The sequence below is a fragment of the Hippoglossus stenolepis genome, chromosome 6 (assembly GCF_022539355.2).
Source record: "Hippoglossus stenolepis isolate QCI-W04-F060 chromosome 6, HSTE1.2, whole genome shotgun sequence".
Lineage (NCBI taxonomy): Eukaryota > Metazoa > Chordata > Actinopteri > Pleuronectiformes > Pleuronectidae > Hippoglossus > Hippoglossus stenolepis.
In genome coordinates, this window is record NC_061488.1 from 11,035,541 (window position 1) to 11,062,848 (window position 27,308).

At 43.1% G+C, this 27,308-nt stretch overlaps 3 protein-coding genes across 8 annotated transcripts in view; all 3 read left to right on the top strand.

Annotated features, from left to right (window-relative positions):
• Positions 1 to 501: 501 nt before the first annotated feature.
• apeh (acylaminoacyl-peptide hydrolase) lies at positions 502 to 11,519 on the top strand. 2 transcript variants are annotated; one of them, XM_035159233.2, is made up of 23 exons: positions 502 to 579; positions 945 to 1,074; positions 2,053 to 2,179; positions 2,268 to 2,355; positions 2,796 to 2,871; positions 2,971 to 3,062; positions 3,653 to 3,727; positions 3,854 to 3,991; positions 4,090 to 4,181; positions 5,687 to 5,727; positions 5,957 to 6,078; positions 6,868 to 6,928; positions 7,025 to 7,122; positions 7,211 to 7,262; positions 7,412 to 7,500; positions 7,694 to 7,832; positions 8,462 to 8,545; positions 9,010 to 9,090; positions 9,741 to 9,829; positions 10,113 to 10,303; positions 10,560 to 10,662; positions 10,749 to 10,855; positions 10,940 to 11,519. In XM_035159233.2, exons 1-23 carry the CDS (start codon positions 568 to 570, stop codon positions 11,043 to 11,045), a joined length of 2,193 nt encoding a protein of 730 aa, XP_035015124.1. In that variant the 5' UTR covers positions 502 to 567; the 3' UTR covers positions 11,046 to 11,519. The 2 variants fall into 2 exon arrangements, with proteins under 2 accessions (XP_035015124.1, XP_035015123.1); XM_035159232.2 differs by lacking the exon at positions 502 to 579 and having other exon boundaries at positions 614 to 1,074.
• Positions 11,520 to 11,632: 113 nt separating this feature from the next.
• On the top strand, positions 11,633 to 15,829 carry tlr9 (toll-like receptor 9). The gene is made up of 3 exons (XM_035159231.2): positions 11,633 to 11,949; positions 12,219 to 15,188; positions 15,290 to 15,829. The coding sequence occupies exons 1-3, from the start codon at positions 11,935 to 11,937 to the stop codon at positions 15,494 to 15,496; spliced, it is 3,192 nt and encodes a 1,063-aa protein (XP_035015122.1). The 5' UTR covers positions 11,633 to 11,934; the 3' UTR covers positions 15,497 to 15,829.
• Positions 15,830 to 17,012: 1,183 nt separating this feature from the next.
• Positions 17,013 to 27,308, top strand: part of LOC118111007 (ERC protein 2) — a 148,988-nt gene continuing 138,692 nt past the window's right edge. For 3 of the 5 annotated variants that reach the window (XM_035159224.2, XM_047340468.1, XM_035159225.2), the window contains exons 1-4: positions 17,013 to 17,602; positions 18,997 to 20,102; positions 23,567 to 23,590; positions 23,740 to 24,486. In XM_035159224.2, the coding sequence (XP_035015115.1) occupies positions 19,248 to 20,102; positions 23,567 to 23,590; positions 23,740 to 24,486 (1,626 nt within the window). In that variant the 5' untranslated portion in view covers positions 17,013 to 17,602; positions 18,997 to 19,247. The remainder of the gene's footprint in view (positions 17,603 to 18,996; positions 20,103 to 23,566; positions 23,591 to 23,739; positions 24,487 to 27,308) is intronic. The other 2 variants (XM_035159228.2, XM_047340469.1) reach the window with 2 other exon arrangements.

Sequence of the window (27,308 nt, forward strand, 5' to 3'; positions counted from 1 at the left end):
AAAAGGGACAGGACTAGACTGGACAGGACTGGAGAGGACAGGATAGGACTGGACTGGACAGGAGGGGACAGGATTGGCAGAACCAGGACAGGACAGGATTGGCAGAACCTGGCCAGGACAGGACTGGAAAGGACAGGACAGGACTGGACAGGACACAACCAACTGCAGGTGAATTTCACTTCCTGCACGGACCCGAGAGACAATTAATTACAACGCAAGAGGGCGCTAAACTCGGTTAGTTTATACTTCCTTCTTCCTTTTTGGTGCGTCGCGGTGGTTGTTTTCCTACAAAATAACAGCATGTGTATATAATACTGGTATTAATTAACTCTTATTAAAAATGTTTTGAGCTGTTCTAGACAGCTTTGGGCGATGTATTCGTTCACCATTAATAGTTAACATATTCCTTGAGTCTGGTTTTGGCCCATTCGAGAACTGTTAAATTCAGACTTTATATTATTTTGTAAGTTACAGGAAGTAATACAATTTTTTCTTTGGCTAGCTTGATGTTAGCGCTCCCGTGTCCATTGTGTTCTGCGCTGTCAACCGTGGAGCAGCGTCACTGTCATGGCGTCACATGTAAGATTCAACTTAACTGACTGTTTGAAGGGATAAAAACACGCTGACACAATCGACTTTAACTATAAATGCGTAAATGTACAACTTGCCTTAGTTACTTGCTAAGTGTTTTGATACCAGCGGACTCAGCAAGCGGTCTAGTAGAGCTAGCAGGCGGACTCTGTCCCGGTGGTTTCCTGACAGCTGCAATAGGAAGTTCCTGCTCGTACAAAAGCTAATGTTTCACACACTCCCGTGTTTTTGGTGGTAAACTAGCCGAGTTAGCCGCCTAGCTCCCCGGCTGGGACATGAATAAGGCATTGTTCGCTGTGAGACGGTTTGTGTCACCGAGACGTGCTGTGAGTTTGTCTGCTGCGTGTTGTCAGGTGATGAGCAACCCGGAGGAAATAGCCCGACTCTACCGGGAGATCAGCATCTTCCCTTCGCTGAGCAGAGCCGACGTGGGACCTGTCGTCACCTCCCAGTATGGAGGCAAATACAGCAACATCTACACAGGTGCGTGTCTGGGCCACAACCAACACGATCTGTCACAATCACCTCCTCTTCTCCCCCCCGCCCCCCAAAAAACACCATCCCTCCTTCCAGATGGAAAAAAGTGACCAGGCCAAAGAAGGATGTGAAGGAGAAGTCCGAAGGAGTTAGGAAAGGAGACTCACGGTGCAGAGAAACTCCTCTTACAGCCAGTTACAAAACAGAAAACAACAACTTTATTTGTTATATAAGTTACACAGACTGCAGGGCACTTTGTTCTGTAGGCTGTGCACACACACAGTTATGGTAAAGTTTCCTGTCCACAACAGGGTGACACGTCCTGAGAAAATGTTTCTCAAAATGACAATGTGAGGTTTTCAGTTTAATTAAAGGAACAAATAGATTTCCTTGGAAATTAAAATGAAACAAACGGGACTGAAATGTTGAAATAATATGATCATGTGAGGAATATACGTGGAGAAAAGCTTATAGAAGTGGAGAAAATTCTCTAGCGTGCATTCTACTATATATAACTATATTATAACCTTTAAAATTGTATTTAGTTCTGATGTTAATATTTATATTAGTATTTAGTTCTGATGATTATATTTATAATTATATTTAGTTCTGATGATGAAATTGTGAACTAAAAGTTCAATGTGCTTGTTGTTCATCGTGACACCTGACTGGACAGATGTGACAGAGACTTGCTTTAAATGTTGCTGCTGCAATGAATTGTGGGATGGCATTTTCTCTGCTCCTTTCTTAAAGGAAGGTCTGCAGTGTCCTATGCTTAAGGAGATGAGTTAGGAAGCATTGAAGCTCCTTTCCTTATCATTTAGAGAATTCAAGCAGTTCTTATTAAGGCAGCTACTGAAATACTTCAGTAGCTTAACACAGTTAGGATCTTTCCTAACTTGAATGGAGTATTTGATCGCTCCCCAGGTCTCTGTGTGGGCTCTTTTTTTGAAAATGATTGTATTTGTTTTCTCTCCTCTGCAGAGTGGAGCCAACGTGACCTGGAGAGGAATGAGAATGTCAAGTTTTGCCGGCAGTACATTGTATTCCACGATGATAAGTCGGTGGTCTTCTCTGGAGCTTCAGGAAACTGCACTGAGATTAAAGGAGAGTACGTACAACATTTTGTCTTTTTATCTGGAGTGGAGATGGAAGTGTTCCCCTAGACCTGTGTCTCATCAATGTGTTCCTCCTGTCAGGTTGTTGAGCAAGGATTCCCCGTCAGGTGATATGAAGGCTGTTGTCAGAGAGTGTAAAATCAAAGCGGAGGACAAACAGTTTCTGGAGGTGTGTGGTCATCCTTCTCACTCACACTCACATCCACTATGATGAATGTCTTTGTTCCACTACAGTTAGTTTTAGGTTGGATATTTAACACACATTTACTCCGGATCACAGGCCTTTCACTTAATACAATAATACAATTCATCATTTGTTGGGAGTCAATAGACATAAGATATGTTTTTTTAAATATTGATATTCAAATATCAGAAGCACAAAATTAAAGCAAAAAGACACATGTCCTGTTTGTTTAGGATATCAGTACAATTCAGCATTTGTTAAAATATGTATTTTTTAAAAATGCAGATGTTACACTTTATACTTTTTTATATCCCCTGTATGGCTCTCATTAATATCTCTGTTTGCTATATTTTCCACATATAGCCTATATTAAAAAACATCACCTGACTTTGCTCTCTTCTCCTGACGTCTTTGTGACCCTGCAGATCTGGAGTAAAAACATCAAGATGAAGAGCATCGATCTAACAGCCCTAAAGAAGCACGGCAAAGTCTATGAAGACGGTGAGTCATCAGAATGTTTCTGTTAATCAGTTGCTATGAAACTTGACTTTTTACATGTGCCAGTGCAGGTGTTAATCACACAATTGTTTGCATTCCTAGAGCAATTTGGCTGCTTGGTTTGGTCCCACTCTGAGACCCACCTTCTGTATGTGGCGGAGAGAAAGAGGCCCAAGGCAGAATCCTTCTTTCAGGTCTGTCGGCACAAACTGAGTCACACAAAACGCTGCTGCACTTTGCTCTACAATCAAAGAGTTTCAAGCATGTTGATTTCCCCCTCAACGTGTCAATGTGTTCAGTACTGCAAAAAACACAACAAACTTTCGATCCATGGCTACTTGACTGCCTCATTGCACAGTGTAGATACAAGTTTCCAGCTATTCAGGGAGTTTCTGTAAATAATTTAAACCAAGAATCCAATTGGGGGAAAACAACAACGACTGTTAACTTCAGCAGATTCAGACTCAACACAATGGAGCAAATATATCTCAATAGTTGTTGCATGCCATTGAGAGGAGGCTTATTGTTAAACAACTCGGCAAACCGGTGCATGTTGAAAATGTTTTCATGTTGAATGCATCCCAGGTATTTTTTCACCTTTAAAAGATTAGATACCTCGACATGCCTTGCTGGAATGTGGACGTCAGAACAGTGGAGCATGTTTTCTGCCCTGTATATGATTTAGTATTTTTTCACCATTGACCATAGCTCCTAGGCACTGTGTGTAGGATTAATGTAATGTAAATGTCATTGCTCATTATTCTGTCTCCTTTTCTGCTTGTAGACTGTGTCACCAGAGCTGTCTTCTATTGGGGACGAGGAGGAAACCATGAGAGAGGAGAAAAAGGAGACTGTAAAGGTAATTGAAATGAACACTGTCAAATTTCAAAATTGAAAACATTTTCACTCATCAAAGGTTTAATTTTACATTCCTATGTCCAATTGTCTATAGTTTAAGTTGGTTTATAAAAAAACATTCCTGCAGGGGGAGCAGTTTGTCCTCCGTGAGGACTGGGGAGAAGCACTGGTTAGTAAGAACTGCCCGGTGCTTTGCGTTTTGGACATCGAGGGCGACAACGTCTCTGTGCTTGAAGGTGTGCCTGAAAATATCTCACCTGGACAGGTTTGTTCAACTATCTCTTGCAAGGATGAGTGTCGTTTTAACGTTTGTCTATTTGTAGTCATCATAGTCTTTTGCTTTCGCTCTCTCGGTCTCTGCAGGCATTTTGGGCTCCAGGTGACACAGGTGTGGTGTTTGTAGGCTGGTGGCATGAGCCTTTCAGACTTGGCCTCAAGTACTGCCCCAACAGGAGGTGATTACTGTTTACACATGTCAGAGAAAAGTTAAAATTAAAGGGGACATAGCATGCCCATTTTACCACAAGTTGATATGGTTCCTTGGGGTCTTAATGAAATGTCTGTAACATACTTTGGTCAAAATACCACAAGGATCATATAAAACAGCACCCTTTTTACCCTGTATAAAACAGCCCTCCACAGAGTGACCTGTTTTGACTGCCTGTTCCTTTAAATGCTAATGAGCCAGCTCCCCTCCCCCTCTCCCCCATGATTTTAAACGATATAAATTACATATTTTATATGATATAAATTATCAAATATGCATCCCATACTTTGTATTCCCTTGTTGTCCTGGAGTTTTAATTTTCCCAATCACATAATTAAATGTCCCCCTCTGCCCATCCACTACAAGCACACAAGCAGACAGACAGAGAGAGAAAGAGAGGTGGGGGCTATGAAGACCATCATTTACCCCGAACCCCGACATTCAACGGGAACAACAAGCGGAGAAAGCAGAATCGCGGGCTGACCTTATATGTACAGTCTATGGGTCTGACCAGCGCGGAGAAATGCTCGTCCCGTGTGAACAGCCAGGCGGCTGCGCGCTGGAGAACGGCGCTGCGCTGCCTCGCAGCGGCACTTCCGCGTCCGGTGTACCCCGGCGGAACTACTGTAACCCGGCGGAACTACTGTAACCCGGCATACAGTAGAGCTGAACACTGCGGAAGTCTTCCACACAGCTGGCAGTGTGGAAGACCGCTGCGAGGCAGCGCAGCGCCGTTCTCCAGCGCGCAGCCGCCTGGCTGTTCACACGGGACGAGCATTTCTCCGCGCTGGTCAGCCCCATAGACTGTACATATAAGGTCAGCCCGCGATTCTGCTTTCTCCGCTTGTTGTTGTACCCGTTGAATGTCGGGGTTCGGGGGTTACAGTAGCGCTGAACACTGCGGAAGTCCTCCACACTGCTGCTGTGTGGCGCTGACACAAATTCCAGCTCACGCACGGGAGAGCGAGCGGTCGCTCCCGAGCAGCTGCTGCAGCCTCCCAGTCCCAACGATCCAGACAAATGCCACATGTGAGTGAATCGCGGGCTGACCAGCGGAGAAATGCTCGCCCGTGTGAACAGCCCGCCTGCGTGCTTGGGAACGGCGCTGCGCTTGCTCGCAGCCTCCGGTGTAAACCCGAAGTAACGAGTGTGGGGGACGGGACGGGACGGGGGGCCAAGACCATGTAGGGAGACTTCCAGTGTATTGTTACGACACAATACCCAGGAAGCGCAATCGAGTCGCTCAAGCATGACGTTTCTGACTTAGAGGAACTATAACAAAACGCGAAAGTGTTTTTTCCCAGAGTTTTTGGGTTGGTAGACATGCCAGATACCCACATTAACCTGTAGAAGCACTAACAAAGTGGAATTTGCATGCTATGTCCCCTTTAAAGCTGGACTGTGAGAACTGTATCTTTGTAAGGCTCACAGGCTGATACTGCTCTTCAGTAATGTTTCCCCCTTCTCTCTCAGGTCGTCTTTATTCTATGTGGACCTCACTGGGGGGAAATGTGGTAAGTTGGTGTTTGCTCCTTCTATCATTTAGGTCTATAGTTCCTATTTAATAAACATCAACCAGGTTATTTAAAGTATGACGACAAGCGAGAGTTCTGCACGAAGGCAAGGTTTTCAAAACTGAGTTTCACACATATTAATGTATGTCACACCTAACAGCTTATCTAGTGTAAAACTGTTATAGCTACTGATTGCGGATGTTCACATGTATCTGTTTATGTCCATCAGAGCAGCTGTCATCAGGCACCAGTGCAGTGTATTCCCCCAGGATGAGTCCAGACCAGTGTCGAATTGTCTACTTGGAATGTTCTGTCTACGGCCCACATATGCAGTGCAGCAAGCTCTGTATGGTGAGACAGAAAGAAGCCTCTTTTCCCCACGATCCCCGTTCAGATCTGTTATTACATTCATCCTGAGTGATCCGATCACAAGTACAGGTCTGAATGCACCCAAATGCATCGTCATGGCATCTTTAGATTCGATCACTCTGAGCACATTCGCAGGTGGTCTGGGCCACATGTGAATGCAAATATGTCCCTGACCATGTAGGAAAAACCGCCCACTCAGATGACGTCCTTTTGAATAGCTACAGTTTCACAATGAATCTAAAGTATTTTACATGTCTCATTCGTACACACAGTACATAGAGTACAGACATATTTCTTTACATACCTATCTCTCTCTTCCTTCTCCACCTCTCTCTTGCTCTCAGACACACACAGACACATATACAGTGGACACATCTGCAAACTCAGACTTGGTAAAAACAACATAATGTGGTCTTTGCAAACAACAATGATGTACATATTCATTAATATATATATATATATATATATATATATGGAGGGGAAGTGAGATCAGATCACAAGTGGTCACAGTAGATGGAAGGTGCGAATACAGGAACTTAAAGTCGAGCACTTGTCAGATTCTAAGGACAGATGATAATAGCAGGTCTTTACAAGGTGCCAGATGTGCCTACTTTCCCTTCTTTACAGATAGTACTGTCTTCACTGAAGATTGTAGTTACACGCAATGTTCCATCTTGTGCTTTTCTATTCTGTTGACATTTAAATATGTTGTTGCAGCTGTACATTCGATTTGCTCCATATGCTTACTTTGTGTTTGCAAATTATTTCTAGTATGACTGGTATACCAAGAAAACCTCAGTGGTGGTGGATGTGGTACAGCGACCTGGAGAAGGTGAGGAATAGTTGATAGTCATATCAATGCCCCCCTTTCCCCCCCACTATAAATATTAACCTTATTATGTCTGTCTGCATTGGTGTGTCTTTACAGATGGCTTCACTGGTCTCTACAGCTCTCAGTTGTCCCCTCAATGCTGGTCAGCCGATAGTCAGAGTGTTCTTTTAGCTTGTCCTCAGCGCAGCCGCAAGGTACAGTCAACTCCTGAGAAGTGGCTCGTTATTATGACAATGGACAAATTGCAATTTTTTCTGATGGATTTACATTTTGCTCTTGTAGGACCTGTTGATGGTGGATATAAGCACAGGGAAAGTCACCTCTCTGACTTCAAGTGAGTCACTGGACACATTTATGAGCCTTGATCTTACTCATGCTTGGATCTAGACTTTTTTTTTTAGATTACAGATGTTTTGTGCTGACAGTCTCCACAAATTAATTTACTTATAAGAGCACTGTTCTGATAATGACCTTTGTCTGCAGAGTGTGATGCTGGGAACTGGTGTCTGCTGAGCATAGAGAGAGATCTAATGGTTGTCAGCTTCTCTTCTCCTAACTACCCCCCAAGTCTGGTAGGATCAGTGTTTTCACTAAGAATGTTCTTTATGTCAGTATTCATATTTTCATATAGAGTATATATTAAGTATGTTTTTACATTAATGACATTTGGGGATTGTGTTGGGGTGCTTTGCAATGCAAAAAATAAAACTTCATGAGATGGAAAATCTGTTATGTCACTCATTGCAATGCAATTTCTCTGTCCAGAGGGTTGGTTTCCTTCCGGCCAGAGATTCTCAGGAGCAAATTGAGTGGGTGACTTTGGAAGACTCTCAGGTGTTACCAGATATTCACTGGCAGATCTTGACCTTCACCCCTCCCCCAGATCAAGACAACAGTCAATACTGTAAGACTTCAAATTCTTCATTTTAGTTTTTTCTCAAATGGTTTGAAGATATTTAGTCAGTTTTGTCTACTCTTAAATTGTTTCACATATATGAGGGTAACGGAATATGTAATAAACACCTCCACATACACTAGTCTTTTCAAATACCCCCAACTTATACATGTATAGCCTAAAAATAATCAGTTGGATAAACACCTTTCGGACAGAACCCACAAAAACTGTGAGTATGAGACCTCAAATCGTAGAGGTATGACAAAATTATCAAATTGAATTACATTAACTTTGCCAAGGTTTCCCTAGTAAACTGGTAAGGAAGTACATACCGGTACATACAAGTAAAGCTAACAGCCACCTCCCTCTAAGAAAGAACAAACCTCAGCTGATCTGGGTTGAACAGATTTATCATCACATTTGTTTGCTTTGTTAAACCTGTTAACAGTTTGCAACTTCTCTTACCAGAGAAGGATAAAAGAAGTTTATAAGTGAAAGCTCCCAGTTAGATTTAAGTCAGATAAAATAAATGTGTCCCAAAGTTAATGAAGGGTTTGAAAGACTTTGGTTTTACTGTGAGACAAATAGAACAATATATGTAATATTAATAAGACTAACTAATTGTTTTTTAATTCTAGCTGGCCTTGACTTTGAAGCTTTGTTGATCAAACCAAAGGAGGTGAAGGATGGAGTGAAGTTGCCTCTTATCGTCACTCCTCATGGTTGGTTCCTCTCTTCATGGTTCTGTTTCCATTACTTGATTCTACTGTAAACAAAATGAACAAAATTGACGCACAGTATCGACTACATGTTTAATGTTCTGCATTGATCATCATTATGCTTCCATTGTGAAACAAGCTATTAATCCATGCTGAGTTTAATTTTAGGATTGTGTGAGTGTAGGGATTTGTCTCTGCTCATTCAAGAGCTACTTCTACAGATAAGATTGGCAAAGGCAACAGTGGTTGCTATGACAATCGTGTCCTTAGTGGCAAAATGTTAAATCAAACTCTTACAACCAAGGATGGTCTTTTGTAACAGGGATTTCCAATGCTGTTATACAATTAATATATTTGAATGTATAGTATTTACATTTACAATATAAATGTGACATTCATGCTACACAGAACTAAGGCAAAAAAGATAATAATAACTGTCAATCTGTATTGTTGTTATTTTTCATTAGGGGGTCCCCACTCAGTGATTGTAGCCGAATGGCTTCTGTCGTCCTCTGTGCTGTGCAGGATGGGCTTTGCTGTACTGCTGGGTGAGTTCATGTTTGACACCTGCTCAGAAGACAGACATCCACTGACAGAATACAAACTCTGTGTGTCAAAGATAAAGAGAGATTCACATTCCTCTGTCCTGTAGAACGAAGATGTTTTAGTTACGTTTGAATAATTTAATTTATTTGCAAGGGTTTTTCAGACTAGAAAAAGTATTTAATATACCTTTTCTCACATACTTCAGGAACATGCTGCTCAATGCTCACAGGCAAAACCAATTATAGGTTGGTGTTTTGCCAGCACATTTACGAATGCAAAACTATCCTGGCTTAGATAACTTAGATTTTGTCAACATGAATACTTCATACCTGCTGTTGTATGGCTTGTAGTATGTGACAGTTGTTTTACTGGTTTCTCTAAAGACTTTCTTTAGAAGTTTAAATGAGGAAATTGTAGTGGGTACTTTTCACTACAGAGCAGAAGTGTGTCGTCAGACCACAAAAAGCATGACTCATTTCTCAACCTAGTTTTTTCACATGGCCCAGGGTATAACCAGCAGCCGCACTTAGATTTTCAGGATCCTGTCGGCTTTAATAAATGTGTTTTTATCTGTTCAAGAATACATCACAATATCTAGCCATGATACATAGAAATTATTGTGTTTTTGGTTTGCTTTATTTTTTTATTCTAGTGAACTATCGTGGCTCCCTTGGATATGGCCAGGACAGTATCCTCTCATTACCCGGCAATGCTGGCAACCAGGATGTCAAAGATGTTCAAGTAAGAACAAAAAAGCGCCACAAAAGAGCCCATATAAGGCTTTTATATATATTTTGTGCATGTAAAAGGTCTCCGAAGTTACAAAAGCCAAAGTACATGTCAAACATGAGTCCCCCCTTGTTTGCATTCCTGGCTTGTTTCCCGCTAAACACTTTTAAATCACTTTAAAACAATGGACAGAATGTTTAACAAGTCATGAATTTGATACGCTCTGAAAGTAACATAAAATGACTTATGTCCCTCTGTTCATTAAAAGTTTTCCAAACGTTTTGCCTCCGAACAGTTTGCTGTTGAAAGTGTTCTGAAAGGTGATGAATTTGACGCGCAGAGAGTGGCACTTTCAGGAGGCTCCCACGGTGGTTTCCTGGCCTGTCATCTGATCGGCCAGTACCCAGCATTCTACAAGGCCTGCGTGGCTCGCAACCCTGTCATCAATTTGGCTTCAATGATTGGCAGCACAGACATCCCAGACTGGTACGTCTCTTCCCCACATGTTTTACCCATGTTTTATGGCTGTGTCAGTCATGCACAGCTACACACGTGTGGTGTTTTATCATTGTCACCTCTGATATTCTGGCCTGGCAGCTCTAAGCAAGTGAGTGTGGTGAAGGGCATGTGTATGTCTCGTTGTCAGGGAAGGATGTTTTCAGTAATACACACCCAACAGGGACCTCCCCTCAAAACCATTCAGTGATTTCTTTTTTTTAACTTTGTTTCATACATTAACTAGGTGCATGGTCACGGCTGGCTTCAACTACAGCACAGACTGTTTACCTGACCCTACTGTTTGGGAACAGATGTTGAACAAGTCCCCCATTAAACACGTGACACAGGTGAGGATTCCTGCACCTTGACTGCATATGTGACTTCATTGGCGTTGTTACACAATGTAGTAACCTAAGGTGATCTCTTTTCTTAGGTACAGACCCCGGTTCTGCTTCTCCTGGGGGAAGATGACAAGCGTGTTCCGAACAAGCAGGGAATCGAGTATTACAGGGCGCTGAAAGCAAAGCAGGTTCCAGTCCGGTAAGCATCTTGTCTGACATAACCAATAACGCACAGTACTCAGATATGCATTGTTTGACAAGTGCTCTGACGTGTGTTGTTTAGGCTGCTGTGGTACCAAGGGAACAACCACTCTCTCTCCAAGGTGGATGCCGAGTCTGACGGCTTCATGAACTCCGCTCTATGGATAATTCAACACTTGAGTCAGTGACAGTAAATATCAGACAAATGTATGGTAGTGAACTAGTGCTGTCGTTGATGCCAGGAAAAGGTAGCAGGACACTGCTGTGTGTCAAGGGTATGATGCTTCTGTTTTCAAGACAGTGTGGGGTCCATTGCAAAGCCAAAGCTCTGAATGTGCTGTCCAACCAGAACACACTACATGTTCATGTACCTGTATTCTCTGTGGTCCAATGATGATTGCCACAATTACTTTCAATTATTGTGAAAAAAATTGTTTTATCACAATACATGAATACAGGCACTTTTGATTCTGCATTTTTTTTTTGCTACTGTTTTTAAATACAATATGAAGGTTTTTTTTCTGTTTGTTTCCATTAACAAGGGAAAGGAATTTGGTAATCACTCTCTGTTCACTTTTACTGCTTGAAAACAAAAATCACTTTCTCTCTTTGTTTCATGGATTTCCTGATTCAGTGCACTTAATAAAATGATTGTGAAAATATTACCAGTGTGGGATGACTCTTGGATACACGACCATGCTCTGATAGAAGGATCTTTGATGCAGAAGATGAAGTGCTATATTATGTCTTAAAACATTTAGAAAATGTAAGGAATCAATGAAGTCATTCTACTTTCTTCACCACTGGGGTGAAAAATATGTATTTATACCACATATAGATTCTAAAATGACTGCATTGCTTTTTAGATATTTTTTGTATCTGATGGCCCTCACAAATTTGTCTCGGGTCACATGATCTTGTTTTGCATTTTCATGTGTGTTCACACTTGCTTTCACTTCTACATAAATACATCCCGTTTCTTGTCACTGAACAGACTTTTCGACACCCTTTTGTATCTGTTCTGTTTGCACCTGGATATGAGACTGCTTCATCTGCCTCCTGATTAGAATTATATACATGCTACTTGCAATGGTAAGTGAGACTAATTATCTACCATCAGTAATATACCGCTTTTGACTGAGACAAATATTGTCATTATTACATGAAAAAGACAGACAAGGCTGATTAGAAAGGTTTGAAAAAGCCAAAGTGATTTAATTTGCAGTTGTTTGAAGCCACTTTAACTCTAGGATTCAATTGATTGAATGTATGATAGTGTGATATTGTTTAGAATCGTCCGATTATATTTACTGAGCTATCAACAACAACTGAGATGAATTTGGTTTCTTGTTTTGTCTCAGGCTGTGTTGAGAAGTATCCTCATCATTGGTCAGCTTCTTCCATTAGTGAGGACCCGAAATGTCAAGTTCTTCCCATGTGACAGTGATGAGAATGCCACCACGGTAGACTGCTGTGGCAGATCGCTCAAGGATGTCCCCTCCATTACGTCTAACACTGTACTGTCACTGGATTTAAGTTGGACTAAGATAAACCATGTAGGGAGGGATGCTTTTGTAGGTGTCCCAAACCTTCAAACTCTGAAAATAATAGGGAATTGCCAACCAGGTCGATTGAGAGCCTTAAATGACGAGACATGCAACATGAAGATCCACCATAAAGCCTTCAAAAGCCTACACAAACTTACATCTCTGTATCTATCAGGAAATAGCCTCACATCTATCCCCTGGTTACCTGAAACCCTGAAGGTTCTTGATCTACAGAATAATCGCATCTTCCAAATTACAAAACCTTTGAAAACTCCTCATCTGGAAGGGCTCTTCCTCAGTAGGAACTGCTATTATGCAAATCCTTGCTTCCAGTCCTTTTACATCAGTGAGACGGTTTTCAGACAGCTTCATAAACTCCAAACCCTTACATTAGGGTATAATAATTTGACATCTATCCCTCAGGGACTGCCACCCTCACTGGAGAATCTGTATTTAAAAGAGAATGCAATCACAGAGGTTTTAGGTGGAGCATTTGCAAACCTCACTAAGCTCAAGAGTTTGGATTTGGCGTGGAACTGCCAGCGTTGTGACCATGCAGCTAGGCCCTGTTTTCCTTGTCCACATAATAACCCTCTATCCCTGTATTCAAACTCATTCTATGCTGCGAGCAGCTCTATGACCGACCTAAGTTTAAGGGGCAACTCTTTGAAAACATTTCCAGAGGGTATTTTCAGACCTTTGAAGAATTTAAAGAGTTTGGACCTCTCTGACAACCTCCTTGCATTAGCTATGCAAAATGGCACCTTCTTTGCAGATCTGAAGGGCCTCACTTGGATTAGCCTTATCTACAACTATGAGCCGCTGGTGACATTTGACCGGCTGACCCTCTCCCCATATATTGGCAATATATCTGGTCTAAGAAGTCTACTTCTGAGTGGTAACTTTTTCCACGAGCTTTCTCTTAGCAGCCTGGATGTTCTGGCCGAGCTTAAAAATCTAACGAAACTGGAACTGAGAATGAACTTTATTACTAATTGTAACATGACAGCTCTGACACAGTTACCATCTCTCATTAATGTCGACATCTCCCAAAACATGCTTTCATTCCTCCCTTGCAGCTCGAGTCCACTATCTGAGATTGTGGCACAGAAAAGCTGTCAGAACCAGAGTTTATGTACACACAATTTCCAGGACCAACCCATTATTGTACGTAATCGTGAAGTCCCATCAGGAAATGAGATCTGGGAACCCAGCCAATCAAATGGGCTGGGAAAGAACAAGGACAATGTGCCACACAATTCATCACTATTTGACTTTAGAGCTCGTTTCTGTGAAAATGAATTAACAGTTGACCTGTCTCAAAATGACATTATGTCTGTTAACAAAGATGTGTTACTAGGCATGGAAAATGCTGTTTGTTTGGATCTCTCCTTCAACTACATGAACCAGGCACTGATGGGTGGGCAGTTTAACAGCACAAAAAAGTTAGTTTTTCTTGATTTGTCATACAATAGGCTTGATCTTTATTATTCTAGTGCTTTCAGTGAGCTAAAAAGTACTCTCAGGGTATTAGATGTTAGTAACAATGATTTTCACTTCAGAATGAGGGGCATGGGCCATAGTTTTAAGTTCCTCCGTGACCTGACCCACTTGGAGGTCCTAAGTCTTGCCAACAATGCCATTGGGATGAGAATAAGTCAAGGACTGATCAGCAGCTCTGTGAAGTACCTGTACTTCTCTGGAAATCACCTCAATGTTATGTGGGAATCTGACAGCAACCAGTACACCCATTTCTTCCAAAACCTGACAAGCCTCATCTACCTGGACATCTCCAACAACAACCTGACCTCAATCTCACAGGACATTCTGTACAACCTCCCAGGAAGCATTGAAGTCCTCATTATCAGCAAGAATCAGCTTGACTATTTCCCATGGCACAACCTCACAGCACTAGGCAATTTGTGTCACCTGGACCTCAGTGAAAATAGCCTGTATCATTTGTCCCATAAACACATAGAATTTGGAGCTAATCTTTCTCTCTTGGACCTCAGTCACAATCACTTGAGTCATATCCATCAGTCATTCTTCAAAGAGTTAAAATCCTTGCACTATCTGTATCTCAACCACAATCAGATCAAGGAGCTGGACCATCAGTATCTACCCACCCCTTTTACCAATGGTAGTGGCCTTAAGCAACTCACCCTACATCACAACCCCTTTAAATGTGATTGTGATACATCTTGGTTTGTGGACTTCTTGCGCACATCTCCGGTCCAGATTCCTCATGTCACACAAATAAATTGTGGATTCCCAGAGTCCAAGCAGGGCCAGAGTATACTATCAATGGACCAGCATTCCTGCCAGGACACATATGGCAGCTTAGCTTTCCTCATCTGTTCCCTCTTGGCTGTGACATTCACTGTTCTGCCCCTGCTGAAGCATCTCTATGGCTGGGACATGTGGTATTGCTTACAGGTGCTTTGGGCAGGGCATAAAGGATATACCCAGCTGGCTGGTACTGATTCAGAGAACCGCTATGATGCTTTTGTGGTGTTCGACACCAGCAACCAGGCGATGAGGGATTGGGTCTACAACGAGTTAACTGTCCATCTGGAGAACTTTGGTCACAGGAGGTTCAGTCTCTGTTTGGAAGAGAGGGATTGGATTCCTGGGCTGTCGTGTATTGAGAATCTACACAGCGCTGTCCACAACAGTGTGAAGACGGTGTTTGTGCTGTCCAGCGGCTCTGACGGTGGTGATACAGTGAATGGTGTGATCCGCCAGGCTTTCTACATGGTACAGCAGCGGCTCCTGGATGAAAAGGTCAGTAAAATGTCATTTCACTTTCATGTGCATTTTGTGGAAGTGGTGAGACTGAGCATGGGTACATAACACAAAATGTTCTCTGATTTTATCCAAACAAGGTGGACACAGCCGTGCTGGTTCTGTTAGATGAGATGTTTCCCAAACTGAAGTACCTCGAGCTGAGGAAGAGGTTGTGTAGAAAGTCTGTGCTGACCTGGCCAAAAAACCCAAAGGCTCAACCCCTTTTCTGGAATGAAATGAGAATGGCTTTGTCGTCGGATAACCTCAAATTATATGACAACAACATGAGTGAGAGTTTTATTTGACTCCATAACAGCTGATGGTGAGCCCTTTAGTGGAAAGTGATTGATGATGTGACATACTGTACATAATTATATTTTTAATATGTTAATTACCATTTGAATTGAAATGTAGTAGCTCTTCCATGCCAATATTTTACTTTTCTTTGTTTGCAAGAGTGTTTGATTTTGATTTAGGATTTCAATTGTTTTATTTTATTTTTTTATAATTTTTCATTGTTATGAATTCTTTATTTTATCCATTCCTGAATTTGCTTTACTTTTTGTTTAATGAGTTAGTCCTTGTCTTGTAATGAGACTTTTATATTCCACAATGCAAATAAATTTATACTAATTTCACTCTGGTAGCTATATTTAATTTATAGTTTTATTTGTACTTCAAGGACAGACTTTTCTGTCTGTTCACACCACGATGTCCAAATTCCACTTCTCTTTGATTAGCTCTTGGGGAGCAAATGAATCCTTGACCTGAATCCTTCAGGTCAAAGATGACTAACAATGTCATCAGCAAAGTTACATTTACAGTAACAAGAACAGGTGTTTGGGATGAGGAGTTGAAATAAAAGCAGAATCATTCTCCCTTAGGTCAGTGCCGTCAAACTAATTTAGTAAAATAATAAATACATTCCAAGCTACAAACGTAACCAGACAAATACACACAACACCTGTTGTCGACAGTACTGTCGTTTGTTCTGTAGCCTACATGTATTTTAGCCTTCAGTCCCAGCTTCGTGTTTCGTCTCATGATGTGGGAAGTAATACTAGCAAACACCATTTTGTCTGAAACTGAAACCTCTGCCCTAAATAGTTCTTATGATTCTCTGAGTAAATAACTGTAGAGGGAGCAGTTGCTGTTCCCTTATTTAAGTTTCCAAAGGTTGTTGGTCACGTAGCAAAATCATTTCGGCCCACATCCGGCCCACATACCACGTCAAAGGATGGCACTTTGGCAGATCTCGGCCACAAGCGAGCCATCGCAATATTGCAGTTCAACTGAAGGTGCTAAAGATGGCTTGAATTTGTTTTGTGCTATTTGGGCCATATTCACCATTTACCACAAGAGTCACTTTATGTTCACATCCAGAGTTCACCTAGCAGAGATCGATGTTTGCCAAAAAAACCCAGCATTTGTTTTGGGATATTCGGGCCACATTAACTATTTTACAAGTGGGCAACTTTAGGCTCACATCCTATTTGTTCTGGCCACAATAAGGCCAGAGGTGCTGCATTATTACATCCGTGTAAGCCATCTGGGGGCCCAGGTCCACAGTTGCTGTTGTGTAACTTTGGATTTGCATCTGGACATCTAATATAGGAAACAAACTCTTTCATGGGATTAAATTACTGATGACTCTCAGGATATCTGTTGTCTGATCTGTATTGGGGAAAAAAAAATTGGAATACAATTCAATTTATTTAATTGCTTGAATTTGCGTGATTTTTTTTATGGGTGGGGGGGCTCAGTGAAATCCCTCACTGAGGCTCATGTCAGGTGTTTGCATCATTGCTGTTGGTGCTGCCCTGCCACGCCACGGAGGTCGCGCACACGCCAGCTTGGGGGAGAGCGCGCCCACGCGGACCCGATGGCCGGACAGGTCATCACGAGCGAGCTGAGCCGATGACATCATAGAGCCCGCGCTGCGCTCGGACGGGGGGGACGGCGGAGACCCAGCGGTGATGGAGAGGCGCCTGTCCGGTGAAGCGAAGTTTTTACGCACAGCCGCAGACTCCGTGGCATCACTCCGGCGACACAATTTCAACAAATGAATCAATGCGCTGTCCGGCAGATTAATTATTATGTAAGGCGCAGGCTCGAACTCATGGAGCCGTGCGCATATGAGCAAGAAACTAATCCTTCATGCCGTGGTCGTAGTAGAGTTATTCCGGCGTCTGTGTCCGGGCTGCGCAGTCACATGCACGACCAGCGTCGTACTCGTGCCACCCATGAGCCACAGTGAGGACTAAATGACAGTTTGGACCGGAGGCATGTTGAGCACAGAGGATCCTATGGACTACATATCATTGCGCACGTCAGCGACTACTGGTTCCGTTGCAGTCCGGGTGGTGACTCCACTTCTCTCCTCGCGGCAACAGCTGGCTGCCAGCTCACAAGTAAGTGCAGAGGCTTGGGCACCGGTATGAAGTGCGGGGGTTACTACTTGTGGCATTTTATTTCTGCCTTTCCTTTTTTCGGTTCCCTCCCTCTGTCCGTATGGTTTGACATACAGCTGCGTAAACCTGGCGCGCACCCATGGAAACAGACCAGCTACACAGCTTTATCACATCTCCATCTTAACGCAAGTGATGCACAGAGCTCCAGCAGCAGCAGGCTAACATGTGTCCTTGTTTTAAAAGCTTTATCTGTTGTTGTTTTATTGGGATCATCATCTCTTTGACTTTAGGTGTAAATTTCACATCTCATGTACAAAGAAATGAAAGGCCTTCACACGGGATTGCTGGCTCCATCGCTGGCTCACATAAGGCTGAATTCATTGTCTCAAACAATGATGGAAAAGGGATTGACAGATATGTTATGACTGACAAGCAGACTTAACCAATCTCTCAGTTGAATCCTGTACAGTGGCTCCCAGCACCCAATCCTCTTGGATTAGAGGAGGGATTATAATTTGGATTTGCCTCTGCTTTGCAGACAGTCTCTAATATCTGGTCCATCACAGACTAGGTTGTGCTTACTTTGATTCCCTGAGGATATGTTCCATGTTTGGCTCTTTACACATCAAAGACAACAAATGACCCTATTCCATTCAATATGATATAGAGATGTAATATAATATATACAGATTTGGCCTTTATATGGGCACCGTCTCAACATTATGCACCTTCCAATTATAATTGAGACAAAATTCCATTTGCCTATTTCCATCCTCTATTTTTAGCTGAAGCCTCAGGTACTGATAGGTCTTACAGCCTGATGGAGACTGATGATGAATGTGCCTGTGCCCTGTGGGGATACAAGATAATACAGACTGATCTTCAAACTCCCTCCACGTTCCTCCATTGGGTGTTGCCAAGAACACATTTTCTCTTTTAGACTCCATGTGCTTCATCTAGTGCTGTCCATGGTGCTGAAGTGGTCCTGTCGTCCCTCACCTTTTTTTCCTTTCACCATCTACTGTGGTGACTGAGGCTGCGTTATAGGTGTTTTAAGCATCATGAGAAAGGCCCAAGAGTGGCCGGTAGTATGCTGTACCACATGTCTGCAGCATTTTTACTATAGAGGCTTTTGTGTCCTGTCGTCCCGTCACTCTCACCCACATGTGTCCCTGTGATTAGTGCTTCCCAACCTTAACCCACACTTTTTATTATCAGTTTGGTATCTTTATCTCTAGAAAGTCTTTTAGTTTGTGATTAGAATTATCACTCTTTGACAGTTTTTTCTTTTGAATTAAGGCAAAGTGTTTGTACTGCTGAAGTAATTTTTTAAAGAATAAACATGTTTTGTGATTTTTCTCTTTCCCAATGTTTGTATTTTCCCCCCCGTCTAGAATCCATGATGTCCTGCACTGTAGCTGGAAACACAAGAACTTTGGCCTCTGTGTCTGGGAGCCCTGTAGCCAACAGTCACTGCTACTTTCTTCCAATAGGACTACTTAAGACTCAGCCTCAAGCCCTAAACAATCAATGATGGACAGGGAAAAACTAGGAGGCTGAGAGGTGGCCTTAGTCCCAAACCATATGAAAATATTCCCAACCATAACATTTTCCTTTCAGAAGTCAACTTTTGCCATATAAAAAAATGCCTTTGAATATTAGAGCCAAGCCCTCACAGAGCAGGCTGTCTGCTGGCCCAAAGACTGCTGGGCAGACTGAGGCCAGCGCATCTCATTCACGCTTCTCGAGATCCCCCAAACAGGGGAAAGGCAAACAGGCTACGATCTCAACACCAGGCTGCCGCTCAGGGCTAGAGCCTGGATCTGTGTCAGGAGGTGGGCCTGCACCAGCACCTAAACCTGCAGGAGGTCAACGGTTGGTGGCGAGGCCTGGTTCAAAGAGCAAACCTGCCATAGTAGCAGACAAAGAAGCAGCTCGTGGTTCAGCGACAGCACCAGGTGGTAAAACCCTGTCTATGGAGAATATCCAGTCCTTGAGTGCTGCCTATGCCACCTCAGGCACCATGTATCCCAGTGAGCGGGACTCCTTGGAACCCCCTGGTGGGTATCCCAAAGGTACCATGACGCTCGGCAGGAGCACCAGCCGCTCCTCCTACACTGCTCGGATGACAGGCATGGGCAGCAGCCCAAACATCACCTCCTCTGGGCTGCATCAGCCGTCAGACCAGTACGGAGACCACACCTTGCTTCCCACAGGGACGGCCAGTCTGCGGCGCCAGTCTGGGAGACATCTGGATTCTGCTGGACGGGGAGAGGCTTCCTCATTTGATCTCCAGAATCAGCTGAGGGAGCTGCAGAGGGAGAACGACAACCTGAGGCGAGAGATGGATGGAGGGAGGGATGGAAAGACGGGCCCCGGCGTGAACAGCGTCAACTTCTGGAGCCCTGACGTGAAGAGAGACAAGGGGGTGAGGCGGGATGAGGGGTTGAGGACCGCAGTGCCGAAGGACCAATACAGGACGAACCAAGAGGATCCGCAGGTGAGAAAAGTTACTGATCATAGAAAAAAAAAGCATGTCCACGTCGAGGCCAATTTTTAAATGGATGTTAACAAAATACAGTTTCAACCGTCACTTCAACACATCAAGTCTTTATTCGAGAAGACGTCACACATTTCAAAATACAGTTGAATTTCAGCTTGAAATGAAACCCTCCGATTGGTATTCTCACACTGACTTTTTGTCTCGACCCACCTCACTCCTCTGCAACATCATACCTTTTGTCCCTGTCTTCCAAGGTTGCACAGAAAGGTTTCTGTGTAGTTCATTTGTAAAGACGTTCGCCAGGCTCGGAGCTGTCTGCGTTTCCATGGGAACATGCTCTAGTGGCAGCCAGTCTAAATGTTAGATTCTAAAAAAGCTCACAGCTCCTCCTGAAGGGAGAGTGCGCCATGTATGTCCTGTGCTGCCTCTCCCTGGAGTCTGGCCCACTCAGTCTGAGGCATCACCCGTCTGCCTGTCTCACCGTGTGTATCTGCTATTTCTTTCTCTGTTTTCATGTTTTTTGTCTTTCCGGCATTCTGTTTCTGCATTGGTCTGTGTGGCGTTTTACCCCTTCACTCTATACAACCTTCACAGCTTCTGTTGAGTGTCTTCATCGCTTTGTCTCTCTCTTCTTCATCGCTTTGTCTCTCTCTCACAAACATGCAAAAACTTCTTATCTGCACTCGTTCATCAGACTCCTTCCTCCTGTAACCAAGGAGCCACCTCTGCATTTCTATTTGTATTTTAGACACTGTGGCTCTCACACACGCACACACACACACACACACACACACACACACACACACACACACACACACACACACACACACACACACACACACACACACACACACACACACACACCTTCCAAAAATGAAAAACAGAAAGTTTGAAAGTTAAACCAGAACAACTTTGCTCTTTCAAAGAGTTAATTTACAAATTGCAATTTAACAAACACAATTATATACAAAATTGTGCGATGATCTGCCTTAGCACTCACCGTTCTCTTCTTCACAGCTACACAAAAAGAGACACATGCTATCTTACCAACCACAAAGCTGCCAGATGGAATTCAGTAAGATTTATAGACCATAAATGTTTTTTTCCCCCTGAATTACTTAGAATCTGCAGCATTTAGGAGGAGCCGGACAGTCAATGTTATACCAGTATGTCTGTGTGTATCTGCAGGCCGCTCCTGACTTGACCCTGTCTGTGATAGATGGATGTGTTTTCCTCTGTTCTGCTCCGTCAAGCGTCCGACCTGTACAGATACTGCTTTTCAAGAGTCGGCTCACTTGTCTCTCCCACACTCTCTTGTCCTGTCTTTTACCTTGACCCCCATCTCCTTTGACCTTCGTCTACTGAAACCACTTACTGCGCCGTACCAGTAGATTTATAACCATGCAACCCAACATACCTTCCTTACTGGAGCAGAATTAGTTCATTTCGTAATGCGATTTAAACTGGCACTGAATTCTAATATGACGAAAAGCAGGAATCAGATGAGAAATTTGCAACAATTAAAAAGTATTTGTATTCGAAATTTTGTTTCCTGGAGCGAGCCAGTTTTGACAATAGAGCGATTCTCGAAACTCGAGAATCATCCAAACAAGAGCTTAAATTTGGTCATATAGCGTCAGCACAAAGTTGATAAACTGGCGACACACAAGACCCACAGCAGAAGGGGTGAGAGGTCAAGCCGATACAATAGAATACAAATCTTGAGGCCTGGTCGGTCTAAACACCTGCCATTACTCAAATGATAGAATCCATTAAATCGTGACGTGTCCTCCAGCCCTCATATGTAGCCTGTGGTGATATTAAAAAACGTTGAACTCGTGATCGCTCCCTTGAATTTTAATTCACACAATCTGTCTATGTTTAATATCACTTCATACAGAAAAACAATGTGACACACAAATGTATTAATGTACAGTACACACACACATATATAACGTATTCAATTCTAGTATCAGTTGTCAAAAAAGTCAGTTTTCTTTAAGTTACCTAGCGAATCTTGCTTTCCATCTGTCCATCTATTTGTCCATCTTTCCATAATCTACTCTACTATACCTCTATCGCCTCCATCCTCTTGCTCTCCTTTCAGTTTTTTTTCTTTTCTCCTCTTTTGTTCTTTTGTTCTTCTACATTTCCCATGTTATTTGCCCTTTGAGACATTCAGGGAGGAGATCAGTCTGACAAGAGAACTTTATCATTAGCATAAGGAATGTCACCTTTTCTCAGGGCTGCAATGCAGTGACCAGAGCTGTCCGCTAACCATCTGTTTGTTTGTAGTGTATGTGTTAGTGTGTGTGTGTGTGTGCGTGTGCGACTTAATATTCAGCGCTAGCTTGTTGAATTGATTATCCATGTTCACCCTCGCCTCCCTTCTCCATCCTGATTGTGTGTCCTTGGTGCTCCCCACACTCGGAACAGAGGTTTAAGGATATCTGAAGGAAAAATCTGTAATGTCTTCACTCGGAGGAAAAGATTAGTAATTGAGCCGTTTTGTGTTTGTTTCATTTCTATGTTTTGTCTGGTGATGCTGTGTGTGTGTGTGTCTTTTCCCCTTTTCTTTGATTTCCTGTCAACACTTTCTTACCTTGCTAGGCCAATTATCAACAATACTCTGCGTCCATGTCCTGTTTTAAGCACAGACTGAATTTCAGGAATAGATCAGCGCTGTGAATGTAAATGTGGTATTTTATATCACAACATGCAGCAAATGCAATTATTTGAGTAATAAATGAATTGACAAACAAACCAGTCAGTGCTTCAGTCTTAACACTTATTCATACACTGATGAGTTCAATCTTAACAAATTCACTTTGTGCAGACAACTCCACAAAATCTATTTATATTTAATTCAAAGAAGGTTTTTAAAATCCACATCCTTCCACATAACGGGGAATGTTATTAAGATGGTGCACATGACATTTTAAGAGTTGACTTGTATATCTTGGTAAAGCTAAGAAACTGCAAATGTTTGTGGGTCTGTAATTTTTTTATATTGCATCCTTATTCGATTATTGATTTATTGTCCAGAAGGCTCTCCACATGTTCTGTACATTTTCCCGTTGTTTTCATGTGTATCCACACTCTTTTCTCCCTTTTGATGCTCATTGCAAAGAACCCTGGTCCCTCCTGCCTTTAAGAACTCCACACAGGAGGCATTCTCCTTGTAATTTGGAGAGATGTCGCCCCCTTGTGGCCAATACATGTTACCATCACATAACAATTTAAAGAACCGAGAAGACGGAAGTATGGTTTGACATTCAAAGTATTTTTTTTCTGTCTGCTTTCTATTTTGGCTTTATGATGTGCGTGTGTGTTTGTGTGTGTGTGTGTGTGTGTGTGTGTGTGTGTGTGTGTGTGTGTGTGTGTGTGTGTGTGTGTGTGTGTGTGTGTGTGTGTGTGCGTGTGTGTGTGCGTGTGTGTGTGTGTCACATCTCTTGCTGCAGCATGGGGATATCAGAAGAAACAAGGTCTGTTTTACATACCAACAATATATTGTTTTATATATGTATCATGTATTTTGGGATTTTCGATTTGCTGTTTGTGTGTGTGTGTGTGTGGGGGGGTATTCATGTGCTTATTGAATGAATGGGAGCTCAAACTGTCTCTGTCTTTGCAGCAGCTTCCGTTGACAGTTCAGGAGCTTCAGGAGGAGCTGAGGGCTCACAGAGAGATGAACAGTCGATTGCAGCAACAACGACCGCAGGCAAACTCCGGCTCCTATCTGGAACTCCACACTGACCAGGACCACAGAGGGGGGCTCAGTCCTGGGCACAGCCCTAGACAAAGCCCTAGCAACCTGCACAGTCCTGCACCGAAGAACAGCCCCAGAGCCAGCCCGTCCAACACCTACAATCCAAGGCAACAGGAAGCTGATATCATCATACACAGCCCTGGGTATGGCTGCAACACAACAGCAGCCTCGCAGAGAATCAGCCCGGCCAACACCCTTCAGCCCAGGCCAAGGAACAGCCCAAATCAGCCTCTCTACGGTCCCAGCCAAGGACCAGTGGTAGCGCCCAGCTCCAGTTCCCTTCGGCCCAGCAGCCCCTGCCAGGTGCCTGGGTGTGACGGCTTCTCCTCGCCCCCTCCTGCGGATCCCTCAGGGGACAATTTCCTCCGGCTGCAGACGGAGCACGAGCGGCAGGCCAAGGAGCTGTTCCTGTTGAGGAAGACCATGGAAGAGATGGAGATGAGAATTGACTCTCAGAAGCAGACGCTGGGCGCCAGGGACGAGAGCATCCAGAGGCTGCTGGAGATGCTTCAGGGTCAAGGGCAACAGTGGAGTCGGGGGCAGCGAACAGGCATCATAACCATGGCAGCGCAGGAGGCCGAGGCACAGCTGGAGAACATGCATGTGAGAGAGGTGTGTTTTTATTCCTCATATTTTTTTTAACGCTCTTGGGAGTGAAATGTTATGAACCATTCATTTATAGCATCAAAATGATTTAACAAAACATCATCTGACTTTTGATTATCAACACCAAAACTGATATTGTGATATATATGTGTTTTTTATACTATCCCCTAAAGAAATTTAAGATTTGTTGGTAATTTGTGTATTTATTTAATTTGCATATTCATTGATACGATTAATTAACTATATTTGACTGTGCACATATTTGTGTGTGTGTGTGTGTAATTGTGGTGTGTTGAGTGTTGAAGCAAAAAGCAGCTCAGCAGGTCTTATCAATGGACCGGATTAACATACGGAGAGCTCTAAGCCTGTGTTCAGCCATACAGTTTTACAATCAGACTCTCTCTCTGTGTGTGTGTGTGTGTGTGTGTGTGTGTGTGTGTGTGTGTGTGTGTGTGTGTGTGTGTGTGTGTGTGTGTGTGTGTGTGTGTGTGTGTCCATCCGTATGCACTTTCCTGGGCAACTGTGATGACATCACTGTTGCTTGTTTGCCTTGTGTCTATGCGTTGGACATTGTTTTTGGTATTTATTCTAATAGTCCTTTTTATTTTCTGTATTCTATATTATTTATACGACAGCAGCACGTTTGTTGAAGGTAGAGATTTTATTGCAGCTCACCAGAAATTCTCAGTTGGTGTAACACAGGTGTGTCTGAATCCGTTGCCAGGAGGGTCAGTAGTAGGCTGCTCTGTGCTCCTCACTCCTGCCTTGTTTATTTTTAACTCCTAAATCTTCTTAGCCTTTAATTTCCCTACCTCTCTATCAGTGTGTTTGTGTGTGTGTGTGTGTGTGTGTGTGTGTGTGTGCCCGTTGCATGTCTGTCCTTGCCTTCACTATTGTTTGTATCATGATGTTCTTGTTTTTTTGCGTCTTTGTGTTGTTTGTCTGCCTCTGTTCGCTGGGCCCAGTCAGAATGATTGTGTATGTGTGTGTGTGTGTGTGTGTGTGTGTGTGTGTGTGTCTGTGTGTATGGGAGCATGCGTGCACATCTGGGGCCTGTCGGCTTAGCGTTTCGAGCGAGGACACTCCCTCGCTGGGCTGCCGGTGGCTGATGGGATATCCACCCATGCCGGGTGTTTGGTCACTGTGGTGATTTTGTCCAGAGGGGAGCGTGGGTGTTTCAGCCCATGCTAATGCAGACACTGCTGTGCACGTGTGTTCTTCTGTGTGTGCGTGTGTGTACGTGCATGTCTAGAGGACCTAACCATGCTGTGTGTGTAGAAGGTGAGTAACTGTTCACACACACTCTCTGTGCTGTGCTATTTTTAACCACTTGACTGCTTAAGACATACTGTATGTGTATGCAGGGGGAGGGGGTGACCAGGTCTGTGAGGTGAGAGAGAGAGAGAGAGAGAGAGAGAGAGAAGAGAGAGAGAGAGAGAGAGGGAGAGAGGGAGAGAGAGAGAGAGAGAGAGAGAGAAGAGAGGAGAGAGAGAAGAGAGAGAGAGAGAGAGAGAGAGATGGGAGGAAGGAGTGTTTTTCTAGTTTTTCTACGGTAGAAAAACAGGCTGTGTTTGTCTGAATATTAATGTATGATTAATGAGGGAAAACATTCTGACCGCCCTGATTGAAAAGAGACGTGATTGTTGTTCCTTCATTTTTTTCGCCCTCGTCCCCTTTTGGCCTCCACGCACACACACACACACACACACACACACACACACACACACACACACACACACACACACACACACACACACACACTTTGAAGTGTTGAATAAAGCTGAATAGATTCCTGCTTAAATTGCAGTCTTTGCAACCACCTCATTTTTCGAAAGCCTCGCTAAAAGTGAAAGAAGGACCAAAGTCAATGTTTATCCATAAGTAACACACGAGCAGAATGTTTGACTACTTAGGATCTGAATTTCATTCACTTCCTGTAATAAAACATCGAAAAGCAAAAAGATCTTGTCAAACGGGGTCTGTGGTCTAGTTTGTGTCAGTTAAGGGGAACCACTGCTGTAGAGCTATTGGAATTGCTAGTTGTATTTGTAGTGTGTGGATGGCATATACAAAAATAATTAGATTTATTTTATTTTCATTGAGTATATATATATTAGCAGCTAAGGCCTAACAGTCCCCTTATGAAACCACATTTAAATCCACTAGATCCACATTTTCAGTGCAATTTTCAAAAACACTGATCTTAAAATCATTGAGGATTAGAAAAAGAACCTCTTCATGACAGTGCATATTTATATATTTTTAGCCATTTCAGACCTAAAATGCAAAATTCGGTGTATCCCAGAGAGTTCAAGAGTCGGGTTGTTAGACAGTGTGGCGCTGTTTGTGGTGGAGGTGGAATTTGAGTGTTAAAGGTTGGGCTGAAGAACTGAAGGATTTCTAAACTCTACTTTAATTGTAAGTAGAGACCTACGTCTTGTGAAGCACTCTTGTTTATGTGTCGGAGCGATAATTTAGCCTTACACTTACACTTGTCACGGCTGGGGAAGGCGGGCCGGTCATAGCAGTGCCACTATTAGGGGGCTTTTCTTTTTTTTTTCATTAGCTCCAAAGGAAACCAGCTCAACTGCCTTTCATTACTGCAGCCATTACTCTTTTTTAAATGGCCTGGCTTGTTTAGCTTGAGCTGGGATAATAAATGCCTTCCTTTTCAGTTTTTCTCTCATTTATCCATCAAACGTGGCGGAGGGTTTGACATGGGGGGGCTTTCGTGGTGTTTTTGCTGGTTTGAGGAGAAAATTATCACCTTAAATTTGTGTTTATATTTTCTTAATTTTTTTCAATGTAAGAAAGGTTTGGGCGACAGG